This window comes from Monodon monoceros, unplaced genomic scaffold (genome assembly GCF_005190385.1).
Source record: "Monodon monoceros isolate NGI ecotype Baffin Bay Population unplaced genomic scaffold, NGI_Narwhal_1 Super_Scaffold_4, whole genome shotgun sequence".
NCBI lineage: Eukaryota > Metazoa > Chordata > Mammalia > Artiodactyla > Monodontidae > Monodon > Monodon monoceros.
The window spans coordinates 53774939-53790916 of NW_021703781.1; the positions used below are offsets into that span (position 1 = coordinate 53774939).

General features: G+C 41.9%; 1 protein-coding gene across 1 annotated transcript in view; it reads right to left on the reverse strand.

Annotated features, from left to right (window-relative positions):
- GOT1 (glutamic-oxaloacetic transaminase 1) overlaps positions 1-15930 on the reverse strand; it is a 30296-nt gene extending 14366 nt beyond the window's left edge. Inside the window, exons 1-2 of the mRNA XM_029245811.1 lie at positions 15686-15930; positions 7402-7583 (exon numbers count right to left, since the gene is read on the reverse strand). Of these exons, the coding sequence (XP_029101644.1) occupies positions 7402-7583; positions 15686-15803 (300 nt within the window). The 5' untranslated portion in view covers positions 15804-15930. The remainder of the gene's footprint in view (positions 1-7401; positions 7584-15685) is intronic.
- Positions 15931-15978: the final 48 nt, after the last annotated feature.

A 15978-nucleotide genomic window follows, 5' to 3' on the forward strand; every position in this document is an offset into this window, starting at 1 on the left:
GTTTGTTGCAAGATTTTTTTTTTTTTTTTTTTTTGTGGTACGCGGGCCTCTCACTGCTCTGGCCTCTCCCGTTGCGGAGTACAGGCTCCGGACGCGCAGGCTCAGCGGCCATGGCTCACGGGCCCAGCCGCTCCGTGGCACGTGGGATCTTCCCAGACCGGGGCACGAACCCATGTCCCCTGCATTGGCAGGCGGACTCTCAACCACTGTGCCACCAAGGAAGCCCTGTTGCAAGATTTTTAATCACAGTTTCAATTTCATTACTTGTGACTGGTCTGTTCATTTTATCTATTTCTTCCTGGTTCAGTCTTGGGAGGTTATACCTTTCTAAGAATTTGTCCATTTCTTCCAGGTTGTCCATTTTATTGGCATACAGTTGCTCGTAGTAATCTCTTAGGATGCTTTGTATTTCTGCGGTGTCTGTTGTAACTTCTCTTTCATTTCTAATTTTTTTGATTTGAGTCCAGTCCCTCTTTTCCTTGATGAAAAGGGTTTATCTAAGGGTTTATCAATTTTGTTTATCTTCTCAAAGAACCAGCTTTTAGTTTTATTGACCTTTGCTATTGTTTTCCTTGTTTCTATTTATTTCTGCTCGGATCTTTATGATTTCTTTCCTTCTGCTAACTTTGCGTTTTGTTTGTTCTTCTTTCTCTAGTTCCTTTAGGTGTAAGGTTAGATTGTTTATTTGAGATTTTTCTTGTTTCTTGAGGTAGGCTTGTATAGCTATAAAATTCCCTCTTAGAACTGCTTTTGCTGCATCCCATAGGTTTTGGATCATCATGTTTTCATTGTCATTTGTCTCTAGGTATTTTTTGATTTCTTCAGTGATATCTTGGTTAGTTAGTAGTATATTGTTTAGCCTCCACGTGTTTGTGTTTTTTTCCTTGCAATTCATTTCTAATCTCATAGCGCTGTGGTCAGAAAAGATACTTGATATGATTTCAATTTTCTTAAATTTACTTGGCTTGATTTGTGACCCAAATGTGATCTATCCTGGAGAATGTTCCGTGCACACTTGAATAGAAAGTGTAGTCTGCTCTTTTTGGATGGAATGTCCTATAAATATCTATGGTCTATTGTTTCATTTAAAGCTTCTGTTTCCTTATTTATTTTCATTTTGGATGATCTGTCCATTGGTGTGAGGTGTTAAAGCCCCCCACTATTATTGTGTTACTGTCGATTTCCTCTTGTATAGTTGTTAGCATTTGCCTTATGTATTGAGGTGCTCCTATGTTGGGTGCATATATATTAATAATTGTTATTTCTTCTTCTTGGATCCCCTGATCAATATGTAGTGTCCTTCCTTGTCTCTTGTAACATTCTTTATTTTAAAGTCTATTTTATCTGATATGAGTATTGCTACTCCAGCTTTCTTTTATTTCCATTTCCATGGAATATCTTTTTCCATCCCCTCACTTTCAGTCTGTATGTGTCCCTAGGTCTGAAGTGGGTCTCTTGTAGACAGCATATATATGGGTCTTGTGTTTGTATCCATTCAGCAAGCCTGTGTCTTTTGGTTGGAGCATTTAATCCATTCACATTTAGGGTAATTATCAATATGTGTGTTCCTATGACCATTTTCTTAATTGTTTTGGGTTTGTTTTTGTAGGTCCTTTTCTTCTCTTGTGTTTCCCACTTAGAGAAGTTCCTTTAGCATTTGTTGTAGTACTGTTTTGGTGGTACTGAATTTTCTTAGCTTTTGCTTGTCTGTAAAGCTTTTGATTTCTCCATCGAATCTGAATGAGATCCTTGCTGGGTAGAGTAATCTTGGTTGTAGGTTCTTCCCTTTCATCACTTTAAGTATATCATGCCACTCCCTTCTGGCTTGTAGAGTTTCTGCTGAGAAATCAGCTGTTAACCTTATGGGAGTTCCCTTGTATGTTATTTGTCATTTTTCCCTTACTGCTTTTATTAATTTTTCTTTGTCTTTAATTTTTGCCAATTTGATTACTATGTGTCTCGGCATGTTTCTACTTGGGTGTATCCTGTATGGGACTCTGCACTTCCTGGACTCCGGTGGCTATTTCCTTTCCCATGTTAGGGAAGTTTTTGACTATAATCTCTTCAAATATTTCCTCTGGTCCTTTCTCTCTCTCTCTTCTCCTTCTGGAACCCCTATAATGCGAATGTTGTTGCGTTTAATGTTGTCCCAGAGGTCTCTTAGGCTGTCTTCATTTCTTTTCATTCTTTTTACTTTATTTTGTTATGCAGCAGTGAATTCCACCATTCCGTCTTCCAGGTCACTTACCCATTCTTCTGCCTCAGTTACTCTGCTATTGATTCCTTCTAGTGTAGTTTTCATTTCAGTTATTGTATTGTTCATCTCTGTTTATTTGTTCTTTAATTCTTCTAGGTCTTTGTTAAACATTTCTTGCATCTTCTTGATCTTTGCCTCCATTCTTTTTCCGAGGCTCTGGATCATCTTCACTATTATTATTCTGAATTCTTTTTCTGGAAGGTTGCCTATCTCCATTTCATTTAGTTGTTTTTCTGGGGTTTTATCTTGTCCCTTCATCTGGTACATAGCCCTCTGCCTTTTCATCTTGTCTATCTTTCTGTGAATGTTGTTTTTGTTCCACAGGCTGCAGGATTGTAGTTCTTCTTGCTTCTGTTGTCTGCCCTCTCCTGTGCTCAGCTTTTAACTCTACCCTTTCTCTCCCACTCCAAAAAGCAAAGTCATTAACTAAAAGAAGTCACAAAGTCAGTAGACTAGATTGGAAATGTGTTTGGAAGAGATAAACCCACTTCACTAACAGTAACTAATTCTTTATTTTTTTATTTTTATTTTTTGCGGTACGCGGGCCTCTCACTGTTGTGGCCTCTCCCGTCACGGAGCACAGGCTCCGGAACGCGCAGGCTCAGTGGCCATGGCTCACAGGCCTAGCCGCTCCGCGGCATGTGGGATCTTCCCAGAGCGGGGCACGAACCCGTGTCCCCTGCATCAGCAAGCGGACTTTCAACCACTGCGCCACCAGGGAAGCCCCTGTAACTAATTCTTGATATTCATGATGTATATGACACTTGACATATTAAATTCCCAAGAAATTATCATTCCCTCTAAAAATATATTGTACACTAGATGGCTTCAGTGAAACACAGGTGGCTCTAAACTATATCAGCAACTAGCGGAAACGAATTTTTGGTGAATCAATAATATGTCAATTCGGTCATTCTCTGAACTGATTTTTGGCAAATAGCTGTAAAGCTCAAGAAAATCCTGTATTTGGGATGAAGGGAAAAAAATCATAATAGCAAAGGAAATAAATACAAACTTCAAAGGGAGCCAGGCAACTGGACCTGGGTGGCTAAACAGGAGTATCCAGAACAAGAGAAATCCAGTAAGACTTGGCAGAAAGCTATGCCAGCAATCTGTATTCCCAATTTAGCCATGAATTGCCTGAAGGAATCCCTGCTGGGCTCTAGAACACTTGTCCGAGATCACAATTTGCTGATGCAATGACTTCCCTGTGAGGAGCAGGAGAGCTGTTTAGGAGCTGCTTATGGCCAAGGCTATGATGCATTGATCTGGGTGCTCCTAGCAATTCATGTGGTATCTGGCATGTGGTACTAAAGAAACATGGGCTGAACTAGATGAAGAAGAAGAGAGTGTTGACAAGGTGAGAGCCACAGAGAAAGCCCCAAGTCTCCCAGAGGCAACGGTCCGAGCAGGAAACTGGGACGCCATCTCATGCGCCACAAGCCCTCCTACCTGCAGTGGCTCAGTAATTTCAGAAGCTGAAATGTTACCAGACAGGAGATGACAATTGGACATTTGGTCTGGATTCTAAGATCCAAAGATGGAAAAGCAGAAGGCGGCAGTGACGAGTCTAGAAAACAGGTCTCCTCAAAATGGTTGATGGACCTGGTAATGTAAAATCTTGAGAAGAAAAATCTAAGAGAGGACATGATTACTGTTTGTTTTCTGGTTCATTCTTTCATTCATGCCTCACTTTCTTCAAGTTTTGGCTCAAATGTCATTTCTGTTTCTACCATGACCACCCTAGTTAAAACTGCATCCACTCTCACTCCCACCCTCAGCACTCCTAATATGCCTTCCTCTGCTCTGTTTTTGTAGCATTTATCATCTTTCAAAACACTATATAATGTTCCTATTTATTATGTTTACTGTCGGTTTCTCCCCACAAAACTGTAAGCTGGGCAGTGGTTTTGATCACCACTGTGCTCCAGCATCTAGAACAGTGCCTAGTGGTGAGCACACATCTGCTGACTGAACGAATAAGTGAATTAAAACATCTGAGATCTCTGAGGTGCCAGGCTAGGAGCTAAATGCTGAAGATTCATGAGGTAAATAAGTAAACCATTGGGACTTCCCTGGTGGCACAGTGGATAGGACCCCGTGCTCCCGGTACAGGGGGGCCAGGTTTGATCCCTGGTCAGGGAACTAGATCTCACATGCATGCCGCAGCTAAGAGTTCACGTGCCACAACTAAGGAGCCCATGGGCCGCAACTAAGACCCAGCGCAACCAAATAAATAAATAAATAAAAGAACCATACTTCACACCAGACACACACACACACAAAAAAAATTTTTTTTAAGTAAGTAAATAAGCCATCACCCCTGCCCTGGAGGAACCTAGGGTCTTGCGGGAGGGACAGGCTTACAAAATTGTACATTAAACACAGTAAGTACTGCTTTTCCCAAGCGATGCACAGTCCTATGATGACTCAGAGCACTCCAACAACTAGCTCTGCCTGAGAGAGCTCAGGATTCAGCATGGAAGTGACCCTTGCTCAGGCCTTGAAGGACTTGGAGGTGGGGATTGGGGAGTCAGAGAAGTGAAGGGGGCATTCCTAGCAGAAGGAACAGCTGAGGCAAAGGTGCCAAGTCATGGCAAGGCTCGGAAGGTCTAGAAAACAGCAGGCTCTTAGGATGGCAGGCCCCTGAGAGGATGGGAGCAAGAGTAACTGCAAGAACAGGATGACACCTGGCTACAAAACATGCTGCATGCCCAGGTCAGAGTCTGCATTTTACCCTGTAGATAATGGAGGAGCTACTGTGTGTCTGTGAGAGGGGAAGCAGGTGACACAATTAGCTCTTTTTTTTTTTTGCTGAGGAAGATCATTCTAGCTGTACTGTGCAGAATGTACTAGAATGGGGAAGAGACTAGAGGCAAGAGGCTATTATAAGAATCCAAACGAGATGATGGTAGGCTGAGCTAAGATAGTCACCTGGGGATGGTCCAGGGAAAGAGCAAGTGCTCAGAGCTCAGTATCAACTGGTACCCAGGGTGTTGTAGATGCCAAGAGGGTATCCTAAACCATTACACACACACACACACACACACAAAAAGTAAAAAGTAAAAATCTTCAAATATTTACAGACTGCCATTTAAATTTGTTCTATGATCAAAAACATAACACAGAATGAACTAGACTAAGAGGAAGGGCTCTATGCCACAAGCAATAGCCCCAAGCCTCAGTATTAAGCGATCAAAATGGAGAACAGAGCATTTTGTTCCTGGGCAGAGGAACAAGCATCTATCTGCCAACATAGTTAATAAGCATCATATAAGAAATGTATAGTCTTAGAGGAAGAAGCTCCCCAACACAGAACCTCTGTTTTCATTTGTCAGCAATGGAATTCCAACTAATTTATCAACAACGTCTCAGAAGATCACCTCCAGTTGCCAAAGTTCCCCATTTTCAAACTTCATCAGGACTCTCTCCCTCAGTGGAAACCCTAGATTTTCAGAGCAACTTCCCAATGCCACTCATAATCTCTAAAGTCTACCATTTCTACCCATATTCCTTCTGTTCCTAGAGGCAAGTCAGTTACAGTCTCTTATACCAATCCAGACAAAACCCTCATCAAGTTAATTACTTATCTAACCATTGATATTAGTTCCAAGACCTTCACGCAGAGCCTCCAGGTCTCCTGATATACATAAGAATGTGCCTATGTGCAGCCTTCATTTTACCCTGCCCATTCTGCTTATCAGGGCATCTGGGTAACAGCATGGAAATAAATCAGTGACTCCAAGATGTGGTCTCTTTCATGCATGAAGGCTGTATCTGCATGAAGGCTGCTCAGCGGGGCTGACACTGCCTAGCAGAGCAATAAGGGAAGTTGGTTTAAATTGCACAATACCTAATTGGACTATTGCAAAAACCTGAGCTCTTCCCTTTCCTCCTCATCCAGCCAGGTTTATCTTCTTCAAACACTCTTATTGGGTAACTTCTCTGCGCAAAACTTCAAGGGGCTTCCCCTGCCCTAGCTGTCAAAATCAGCCTCCCTGATCTATCCAGCATGTTCCCAGCCCATATCAGGTAGGTCTCTTTACAACCTAGACCTGCTCACCTCCAACCTCTGTCCCTGGACTCCTATTGCTCCAAACAAATACCCCTCCTTTTTCTTCCTCTGTACTTTGTGGTTCTCAACCTTGGCTGTACTTTGCAGTCACATGGGGAGCTTTTAAAAAATACCCATGAAGGGAAGGGAATTGTAGGGAAAGGTAATAAAAGGGCAGAGAAAGGTGGTACCCTCCAAGATTCTGATTTAACAGGTCTGGTATGGGATCCAGCCATCAGAATGTTTTTAAAACCTCCCAGGTGATACAGTCACAGTTGAGAACCAGTGTCCTGGCCTCATTCCCCAAGGTTCAGCTCAAGTCCCATTTCCAGCCTTTGTCAGTCTCTCTGAATTCCTACAACACTGATAATCTCTATCACACCACTTTCTGCCACATACAGACTCTCCCCAAATGCATTTCTCTTCCATGTATCTCTAGTTATACATAGACTACATACCAGGAAGCACTTAAATGAAGAGAAGCTGAGATCAAGGCTAGAAGAATCAAATATTAGAACTGGCAGGATCTTCAGAGAGCATCTAGACTAGTGGCTCTTGGACTTTCGGGGGCCATAGGTTCCTTCAGAAAATCTGATAAAAGTTATGAACTTTCTCTCCAGAAATACACATACACACAGAATTCGGCCTAAAATTTCAGGGAGTTCAGAGGCCCCTTGAATGATCCCCTATGCAAATGCTCCTTATGGGACCATGAACCATAAACTAGTCTTTTCCTAACATATAGATGAGACATAGGGGCTGGAGGGGCAAATGACTTGCCTTTGGTCAAAAGTAGTGGCAGAGCTGGGTCCAGACCCTAATCTCTTGATCATTCCATTAAATTCCCTTGGCTGGTATTTCCATTGACTGCTTCAAACCCAGCAGCTGAAATCCAATCATCTCTTGGGCAAAAGTGAACAACTGAAGAAGCTGTGCTTTACAAAAGCATGTTATTTGTGCTATCAAGTCCCTGAGGTCGCACTATTTAAACCCTTATTCACTGACAGTTCAATAGACATAACACCTAATTTTTAACCACTTTTTACCCTCACAGTTTCTAGAAAAAAATAGATCCTCACCCAAAACTCACCCGCTTCTCCTGCAGAGCTGGGCTGTCATCCCCAAGGGCCAGGCGGGAAGCACGGGTCCGGAACTCTGCCAGGCCCAGGATGGGCAGGTACTCGTGGTTTACACTGCTGTCATTAGCAATCCTCTGCTCCACCTTCCTCACGACTGGCAAAACCCAGGGCTGGCTATCATCCGTGCGATAAGCTGGGACACGGGAAAGAGACATACAATGGAGGAGTCTTAGGCTTCGTCCAAGGAAGAATTCAGAGCTGTGAACAGGGAGAGTTCTACCACCTTCCAATCCAAACAGAACTGTGAGGGAAATTAAAGTTCATTCACTTACTGACTGCCTGCTTTGGGCCAGGCACCGGGCTAGGTGCTGGGAAGGCAGAAGCACAGTTTCCTATCCTTATGGAAATTATAGTTCTTAAATATGTGACCTCCAAAAAGTAGAATGCTGAAATAAAACTGGGACATCAAAGAGCCTGATCGAGTGAGAGAGTGCACGCAAAAGCACTCCACAAATTAAAAATACCTTACAAATGCTATGTCAATATCACTAGGGCACTGAGGTCTCTACGACCACTGGCCCAGTAATCGCCTTCCTTCTGCATCTCCCCAAGAAAAGGGTTCGGTGCTACTTCACATGAACGCTGCACCTTCAAACATAAACATGGAGAGAGAGGAGGGTGGAGGGAGGCCCACCTCCTCCTCTTGTCCTGTAAGAACAGAAATGAGACAAATGGCGAGGAAACACCTGTGACTCAAGTTTCTCACAACTGGTTACACAATCATCGAACAACAAGTTTAAACACATCTTTGTCCTCTTGCTGTTTTTTGACATCAGTCAGTGTTTACCATTTTGACTGTTCCTACCACTCACTTCCTCTGCTTCACACTTTTATGGATCTAAGTTTACCTGTTTCATAATTTTTAATCTTGATTACAGCAAATTTCTAAGCATTTCTTCTATGCTAAAAGTATTTTTAGTCTACTTTGAGTTATCCTATCACTGATTTTTTTCCCCTATACTACCCTATAATCATTTTGAGATTATAGCTTGAGAGGGCAGCTGCTTTGGCTTGCATCCAAGCCAATGACTTCTCTGAGCAGGATTCCTGACAGGGATTTGCTTCTGCTGGACTGTTTAGGTCTCCAATAAGCCTATACTTTGGCAAGTAACAGTGAAACAAATTTTTTAAGTAATTCTTCTTTATCTTGTTGATTTCTGCTCAACATTAATCCCTGACTTTTTTTTTTAAATCACTTTTTTAGGGTGGTTGATACTGTTTACTGAACAACACATGTTGACTGTAGAAAATTTAGAAAAGTCCAGAAAGAAAATAATAAACATTATGATTAACATGTAATTCCAGCACTCAGAGATAAGGAGTATGAAAATTTTGGTGTACAGCCTTTTAAACTTTATTTTACATGAGTATATTCTTTTATCAATTGTGTCATTTTTTATATAGAATTTTCAACATGCTTTTTTCCACTTATTAAACATATATTATGAATATCTTTCATCATCATTAACTCTTTAAGTCTGTGCACACAGACTGTCTTTGTTCTTTTTAGAGCTGCATAACTGATAAATGTACTATAATTTGTTTTGTGAGTCTCCTGTCGATGGACATTTGAGTCATTTCTAATCTTTGGCTATTAGAAAATAATACTTCAGTGAACCTTGTACATATGTCATCTTACATGTATGTAAATATAGCTGTAAGAGGCAGGGTTGAAAATGGAAGAGTAGGTTGAGAAGTACGTGTATGTGTAATTTTGTTGTTGTTTTTGAGGGTATACATTAGTTTACTACTTTCAACTGATTTTCATTTTACAACACATGGTTGTAGGACAAATATGGTTAAAACAACTGATTGGAAGAATACTAGTGGCAATCAATGAAAAGTTTAAATGCAAATATATTACTTTTAAGCATACTTTGTGTATTTGTAGTTTTGACAGATATATCCACATTGCCTTTTTTATAGGGCTGTTATCAGTGTACATCGCTGCCATAGGGCAGGGGTGTTATCAGTGTACATCACTGCCATCAATGTACAAGAGTGTCTGCTTCCCCACAGCCACAGCCACTGAGTGAATTTTTGCCAATTTAAGAGTCCAAATGCTATCTCAGCGTAGTTTAAATTTGCATTTCTCTTATCGTGGAGGCAACTGGGCATTTTTCACATATATGAGCCATTTACAACACAATTTTAGTGGCTAGACAATATTCCTTTCTATGTATAATTTATTAACTATTTGTGTTGCTTTTGACTATTTGCTAATATAAACATTGTAATTAATGTTCTTATACTTTACACATTCATGAGTGCTTCCTTAGGAAAACTTTTTCTAGATGTAAAATTACTAGATCAAAAGTCAGACAACAAATAAGACTTTATAAGATATTTTGATTTTGCATCTGTCTTCTACTCCATCAACTAACCCTACCTTCCAGGAATGTGTCATCTGCAAATTTGAAAAGCACATCAAGCTAGTAATGAAAATGTGGAGAGAGTTCCAGACTGACAGCCACTAACCAACAACCAGTCTCTGGGTAGATGAATCTGACTCACAATACTGTCATATCACTCACATTAGACCCCCTGGCCCACCAAATTCCCTCCCTCTCAACAAGTTCAAAAAGTCTACTTTATCAGTTGAGATTTGGTCTGGTTTTTCAAAGAGATACCAAAATAATGACTCCCAAGTAATTGTTTTCCCTGAAGTAGATCACCCCATCTATGATCACAATGCTACCATTGTTCAAAATATTCTTGGAATTCTTCTCTTGGAATTGTTTTTGGAGGAGACATCTCATTATTCTGAATATCCTTAATGATGCCAAATCTTTGTCCTTTGAAAGTAAATTTAATTTTTGAAAATGGTACTTGTATTATGTCCAGCAAAGTAGGTGGGTGAATGGACTGAATAATATTAATGGAGAACAGCTATAAAAAGATGGCCTCCTACATGGGTCTAACATGCTTTGAAGGCCATTCCAAAAGAGGGTTTTCGGAAAACTTTGAGCAATAGCAGTATATATGGACTACACTACACAGAGGGGATACTGTTTAGATGTACAAGAATACGGGTGTTTGTGAAAAACTAGTTCTATTATGCTTCCCATCTGTGTTTGGATGGTTAATATATAATTATGCTACATATATTTATGATATGTCAGTTGTAAATCATGTATTATAAATAAATAAAATATGAAAGATAAAGCCATAGCACCACTGTTCTTACCAGTAATGTATACTCTGTGCAACTCTAAAAAATCCTGTGATAGGACTGGAGGCAGGGAGGCATTGTGTCCATATTGTGACAAAAGAGAAAATGGCCAATTCACACCTCTGCTTCCTTCTTCACTGCCCAGTTTCCCCCAGATTCAGTTCTAGATTTATTCCCAATGCCTTGTCTCACTGCCCTACTGAAGGAGACCTGCAGTTACTCTTGGGCGTTTGGAGCAATGAGGTTAAGCATTACCAACAACCACTATTCCTGCTCTCCCAGAGGGGTTTTATTCCTGTTTTGTTGGACCCATGAGTTTCTCATTCATTCTTTCATTATCTCACTCATTTGACGGCTACTTATTGAATCCACCATGAACCAGGTACTGGCTAGAAGTAGCTACACAGAGATGGGTAAGATAAAACAAGATACTGTCTTGGCCTCCCTCCAGGAAACATAGAGCATAGAGTCCTTAGTTCTCCTGTAAGTGAGCAGGGAAGATGAAGTATAAAAGATGAATAAGAGTTTAAAAGACAGGAAAAAGGACTTTCCAGACAGAGGGAACACTTGTGCAAGGCCCCAGAGGCTTGAAGAGATGAGGCTCTTGAGGATCTGCATTTTCATGGCTCGGATGTAAGATCCATGGAGAAACAGCAAGGAATGGCTCAGGGAGTCTTGGGGTCTCTTTTAAGGAACTTTGTCTCAATGGGGAAACCATTGAAAGCATTTAAGCAAGAGAGTGACATGGACAGCTGTACATTTTAACAGAATCATTTGAGTGACATGATGGAAAATAAACTGGAAGGAGGACAGAAGCAGACAGTGAAGTCAGGAGGCTGCTGCAATAATCCACGAAGGAAATAGTGAAATCTTGAATCACAGCAGCGGCAGCGGCCGCGGGGATAAACAAAAGGGGAGACATTCAAAATAAATTTATGAGGTAAAAAAGACAGAACCTAGTGACCAAATAAATATACATGGGACTGATGAAAGGGTCACCGACAACCTCCAAAGTCTCTCTCTAGTCTGGATAAAGACTAGTGGGGGTGGGGCAGGGGAGAGGGCAACCAAGATATAGAGCAAAGCAGAAGAAAAAAGAAAAGATTGAGGGGAGGGTGGAATCCATGCATTGTTTTAAACACGTTGAATTTGAAGTGGTTGTACAACGTGTCCAGCAAACTGTAGCGAATATGGGTCTGGCATCCAGGGAATAAGTCCAGGATGGAAAGAAAGATTTCATAATTATAGACATGGACGGTGGCTGAAGCCATGGTAATAACAAGGAGTTACTGAATACTTACTACATACAGGGCACTGTGCTAAATACTTCACATTTTTTTTACTTTCATTTAATTCTTATAACAACTCACAAAATAGATATTATGATCTCTATTTTCGGGATCTGCAAACTGAGGCCGGAAAAGTTTGCCCAAGATCACAAGAACTGTAAGAGTTAAGCTGTCATACTATTAATATTAAGTTCATGGATCCCTGTGCTTTTTCTAAAGAGCAAGAGATGTCTAGGGAAAGCCTGAAGCCAGCAGGTCCCAGAGGACTGACTGTGCAAGGGGCCTTTCTACCTACCAGCATGCCCCTCAGCTCCACACACCACACCCTTCTCCCTGAGGACCAGCTCTTTTAGAGGAGTCACACAGGTTGCAGTTGAGTCTCGATTTCCAGAAGAACACGGAGAATTAGATGATCAAACCATCACCCTCCTCCTCCTCCTAAGATCTCCACTTCCCCCATCCATCCCTACCCAACAGCCCATGCACATATGCCTCTTTAAGGCCCTTCTCCAACTAGGGTCCTGCGGAGAGGACCGGGGGTACTCAGAAACACCTGATACAGCATGTCTCTCCCACAACTTTATTTGAAGATGCTAAGAACCCATATTAAAAACAACAACAAATATGAAAGCAAGCACAGTCTACCTGGAACAAAAGAAAGCCAAGTTTACATGATGAACAGACTGGAGTCTATGTAGAAATGTCCTGCTTCAGGCTGCATCAGGCTGAATGAACTCATATCTCCCCTGCCCCTAAAGTCACTTGTCTGAAACTTTACGAAGCGCTAAAACAGCCAACTCGAAGAGCATCATATTTAACAGTGAAAAATGTGATGCTCTGCTCTGTTTAAGTATATGGAAATTATGCAAATAGTCACAGCAAGAAGAAAATCTCTGGGGAAGCTATCTGCAAGTAGGAATGAGCTAATGAGATTATAGTTGCAGTTTGTTCTAAATGTCCAACATCATTAGAACTTGAGCTGGTTAACTTCCATTAAGCTTTATCTTAACTTAGAAAAAAAAAAGGGCATCTTCACCAAAGTCAGAGATTAATTATCAATACATTTCCTTCACAAAGGATATACTTCGGGATGTGTATAAATAGAGCTAGGACATACAAAAGCCGTAAAGAGACTTCTTATTCTACTATACTTCAATGAGACCTTTATCTGAGCACCTGCCATCCACAAAAAAGACGGGTCACAGTGATCATCAAAAATAACATTTATACAACACTTTTCATTTATATTTCACACACATAATTATTCATTTAATTCTCAGTCATCTGATGAAGCCAGTAACATTATTATTCTATACTACAGCCATGTAACATGCTAGTGAATCTTAGAGTATAATTTTAGAGAGAGGTCATTCCGTTCTGGCTCCTCATTTAACAGACTGGGTCCGGGGATGTAAATAATACTCCCAAGGTCACATCACTGGACCGCAGGCCTGGGCCTGTACCCAGGTCTCCTGGCTGTTCCACTACCATACACTGGCTCCCTCTGGACCACCTGAAGGTGCCCAATAGAGAAGGGGGCAGAGACCTAGGGATCTGAGAAATGTGGCCTAGAATCCCAGCTCTACCAACTACAGCCATGTGATCTCGACCAAAATGCTTCATCAATCTGGGCTTCAGCTTTCTTACCTCTAAAACAGTAATAGTAATAAACAACCCTCCAGAGTCATCCTAAGCACTAAATGCAATTAACTGCATAAAGCATTTGCTTGTAATAAAGAGAAAGAATTCCTCGGTTCCAGGAAAACATGACAAAGGCACTTTCACAGTTGAATTGACCACTATCCGGGCTGCAGAATATGCTTCTGAGCCAATCACTTCTGGCCTTGGCTGGCAGGGTGCTTTTTCTATGCATTAGCAATTTATTTCTGAACCAATGTCAGAAATTATTTCATTTTGCAGTTCTTGAGCTGAAAATTTTTATTCAATATCTTTTATGCAAAGAAATGCGAAAACAACTACAGTAACAGCTAATACTTACATAACTCCTACTTATGTGCCAGAGACTGTTCTAAGCACTTTAAATGCATTTAATCCTCACCAAAATCCTGTAAGATAGTTCAAGGGTAATTGAGCCAATGAAACCTAAGGTTTTAAAAACATGTATTTGGATTAATATCAATACTAGTTCTTCACGATACATCCGGCCCTAAAGGAATACTTGGAGGTTTTGGATTGGTTTTAAATTAAGAGCTTGAATAGTGCTCATTCCAATTCAATTCAAGGCAATCTTTCAATATTACTTCCACTTTGCTGCCTGCTAAAAACATCACTTTCCCTCTGTGGGTGAAACTATGTATTCTGAATTGACTTTTTTATGCTTTATTATGGAAAATTTCAAACATACACAAAAGTTGTGAGAATAATATAATGGATGCCCATGTACCCATTACCCAGGTTCAACAAACCATCACTTTTTTTTTTTTTTTTTGCGGTACGCGGGCCTCTCACTGTTGTGGCCCCTCCCGTTGTGGAGCACAGGCTCCGGACGCACAGGCTCAGCGGCCATGGCTCAAGGGCCCAGCCGCTCCGCGGCATGTGGGATCTTCCCGGACCGGGACACGAACCTGTGTCCCCTGCATCGGCAGGCGGACTCTCAACCACTGCGCCACCAGGGAAGCCCAAACCATCACTTTTTAATGGCTTTTTCCTCACCCCTCCTGCATGTTCCTTGGTGAAGACTTTAACAGGTTCTATGTACAGACACTGTCACTGTGGGACACCTGATTCTGCACCTCCTTCTCGCCACTGCTTCTCTGCTACAAAACAGTTCAATTTTCTCTTTCAGAAATTTCTAGTCCTTCTGCTCTAAGTCTGTTCCCTAGCACAGAACATTGTCCTATTCATTCTCTTCTCCCTGGCTCATCTTCTATGTGGTTGAGTAAGTGTTGGTGTGGCTTCAAACATCCAAATGACAGTGACAGAAATAACAAATTCACCAGATAAGATTAAGATAAGAGTTAAAGGAATTTCAGAGGCATTTCAGTCCAAATCTTTTTCTTGGCAGTAGGAAAAACTGAGGCCCATGCTCTGAGCTGTCCAAGAAATACAAGCAAGAAATGATGACAAGGATGTGTGGAAAGTGAGCTTCTACTGTCCACACTCTTTCCTCTCTTTTCTACCATCTCTACCACCATTTCTACCATTCCCACCACATCTGTGAGAGCCAGAACATTCTTCCCAGATCCCCAGGGAGCATTAACCTGTCTCAGAAGCATTTTAGATCTCTATTACATCACTTAACACCTGCTGATTTTAATCTCCTTGGGGCCAAAACCAAGACTCAGTCTTCCCCGCACAAGGCTTGGTAAACTACCTGATTGATAGCTCAAACATTTACCGACCCAGACCAGAGCTCCCTAGGGCTAAGAGTTCTCCTTTTTCCATTCCCCAGCAGCCAGGACTCCAAGCCTATAAGACTTCCTATTTTTATCCCTCTCCTTTCAATCCCTGGCCGCCCCATTTCTTAAGAGGCGAAAGGATGCAGTATAAAGAACACACAATGCGGAATCGGAAAAACTGAGTTTGTGCCCTGACTGCTACACCTTTTCTGTGTGTACACTGATACATCTCCCTTTTCCAGGGACTCCATATGCCCATCTGTAAAATGGGCAGGTTGAACTAAGCCTCATGGATCTTTCCTCCTCTCCGACGGAGCTAAGCTGGACCTGGTTATCTCCTACGGTCCCCACAGCCAGGGGGGTTAGGCCCGCTCCACTCCCAGGCTGCTCACACTCCTGGGCACTGCATCCTTACCTCCCACTCCCAGGTTGACCTTGCGAGGGTCCGGATCCTCCCGGAAGTCAGCAGTGAGCTTAAAGACAAGGACCGGCTGGGCCTGAGGAACCTCGGCAAAGATTGATGGAGGCGCCATAGCTAGAAAGCTGGAGTCGGCCGAAAGCTTCCACTCTGCGCTTGAAGCCGCTCGGTCCGGTCCAACCGCGGCGACTGGAGGAGACTCTCACCTTCACCTAGCCGGCAGGGGCGGGCCCGCGGCCTCCAATGGTCGAGCCGCGTCCGGAACTTGGCAACGCGGTTAACCAATCGCG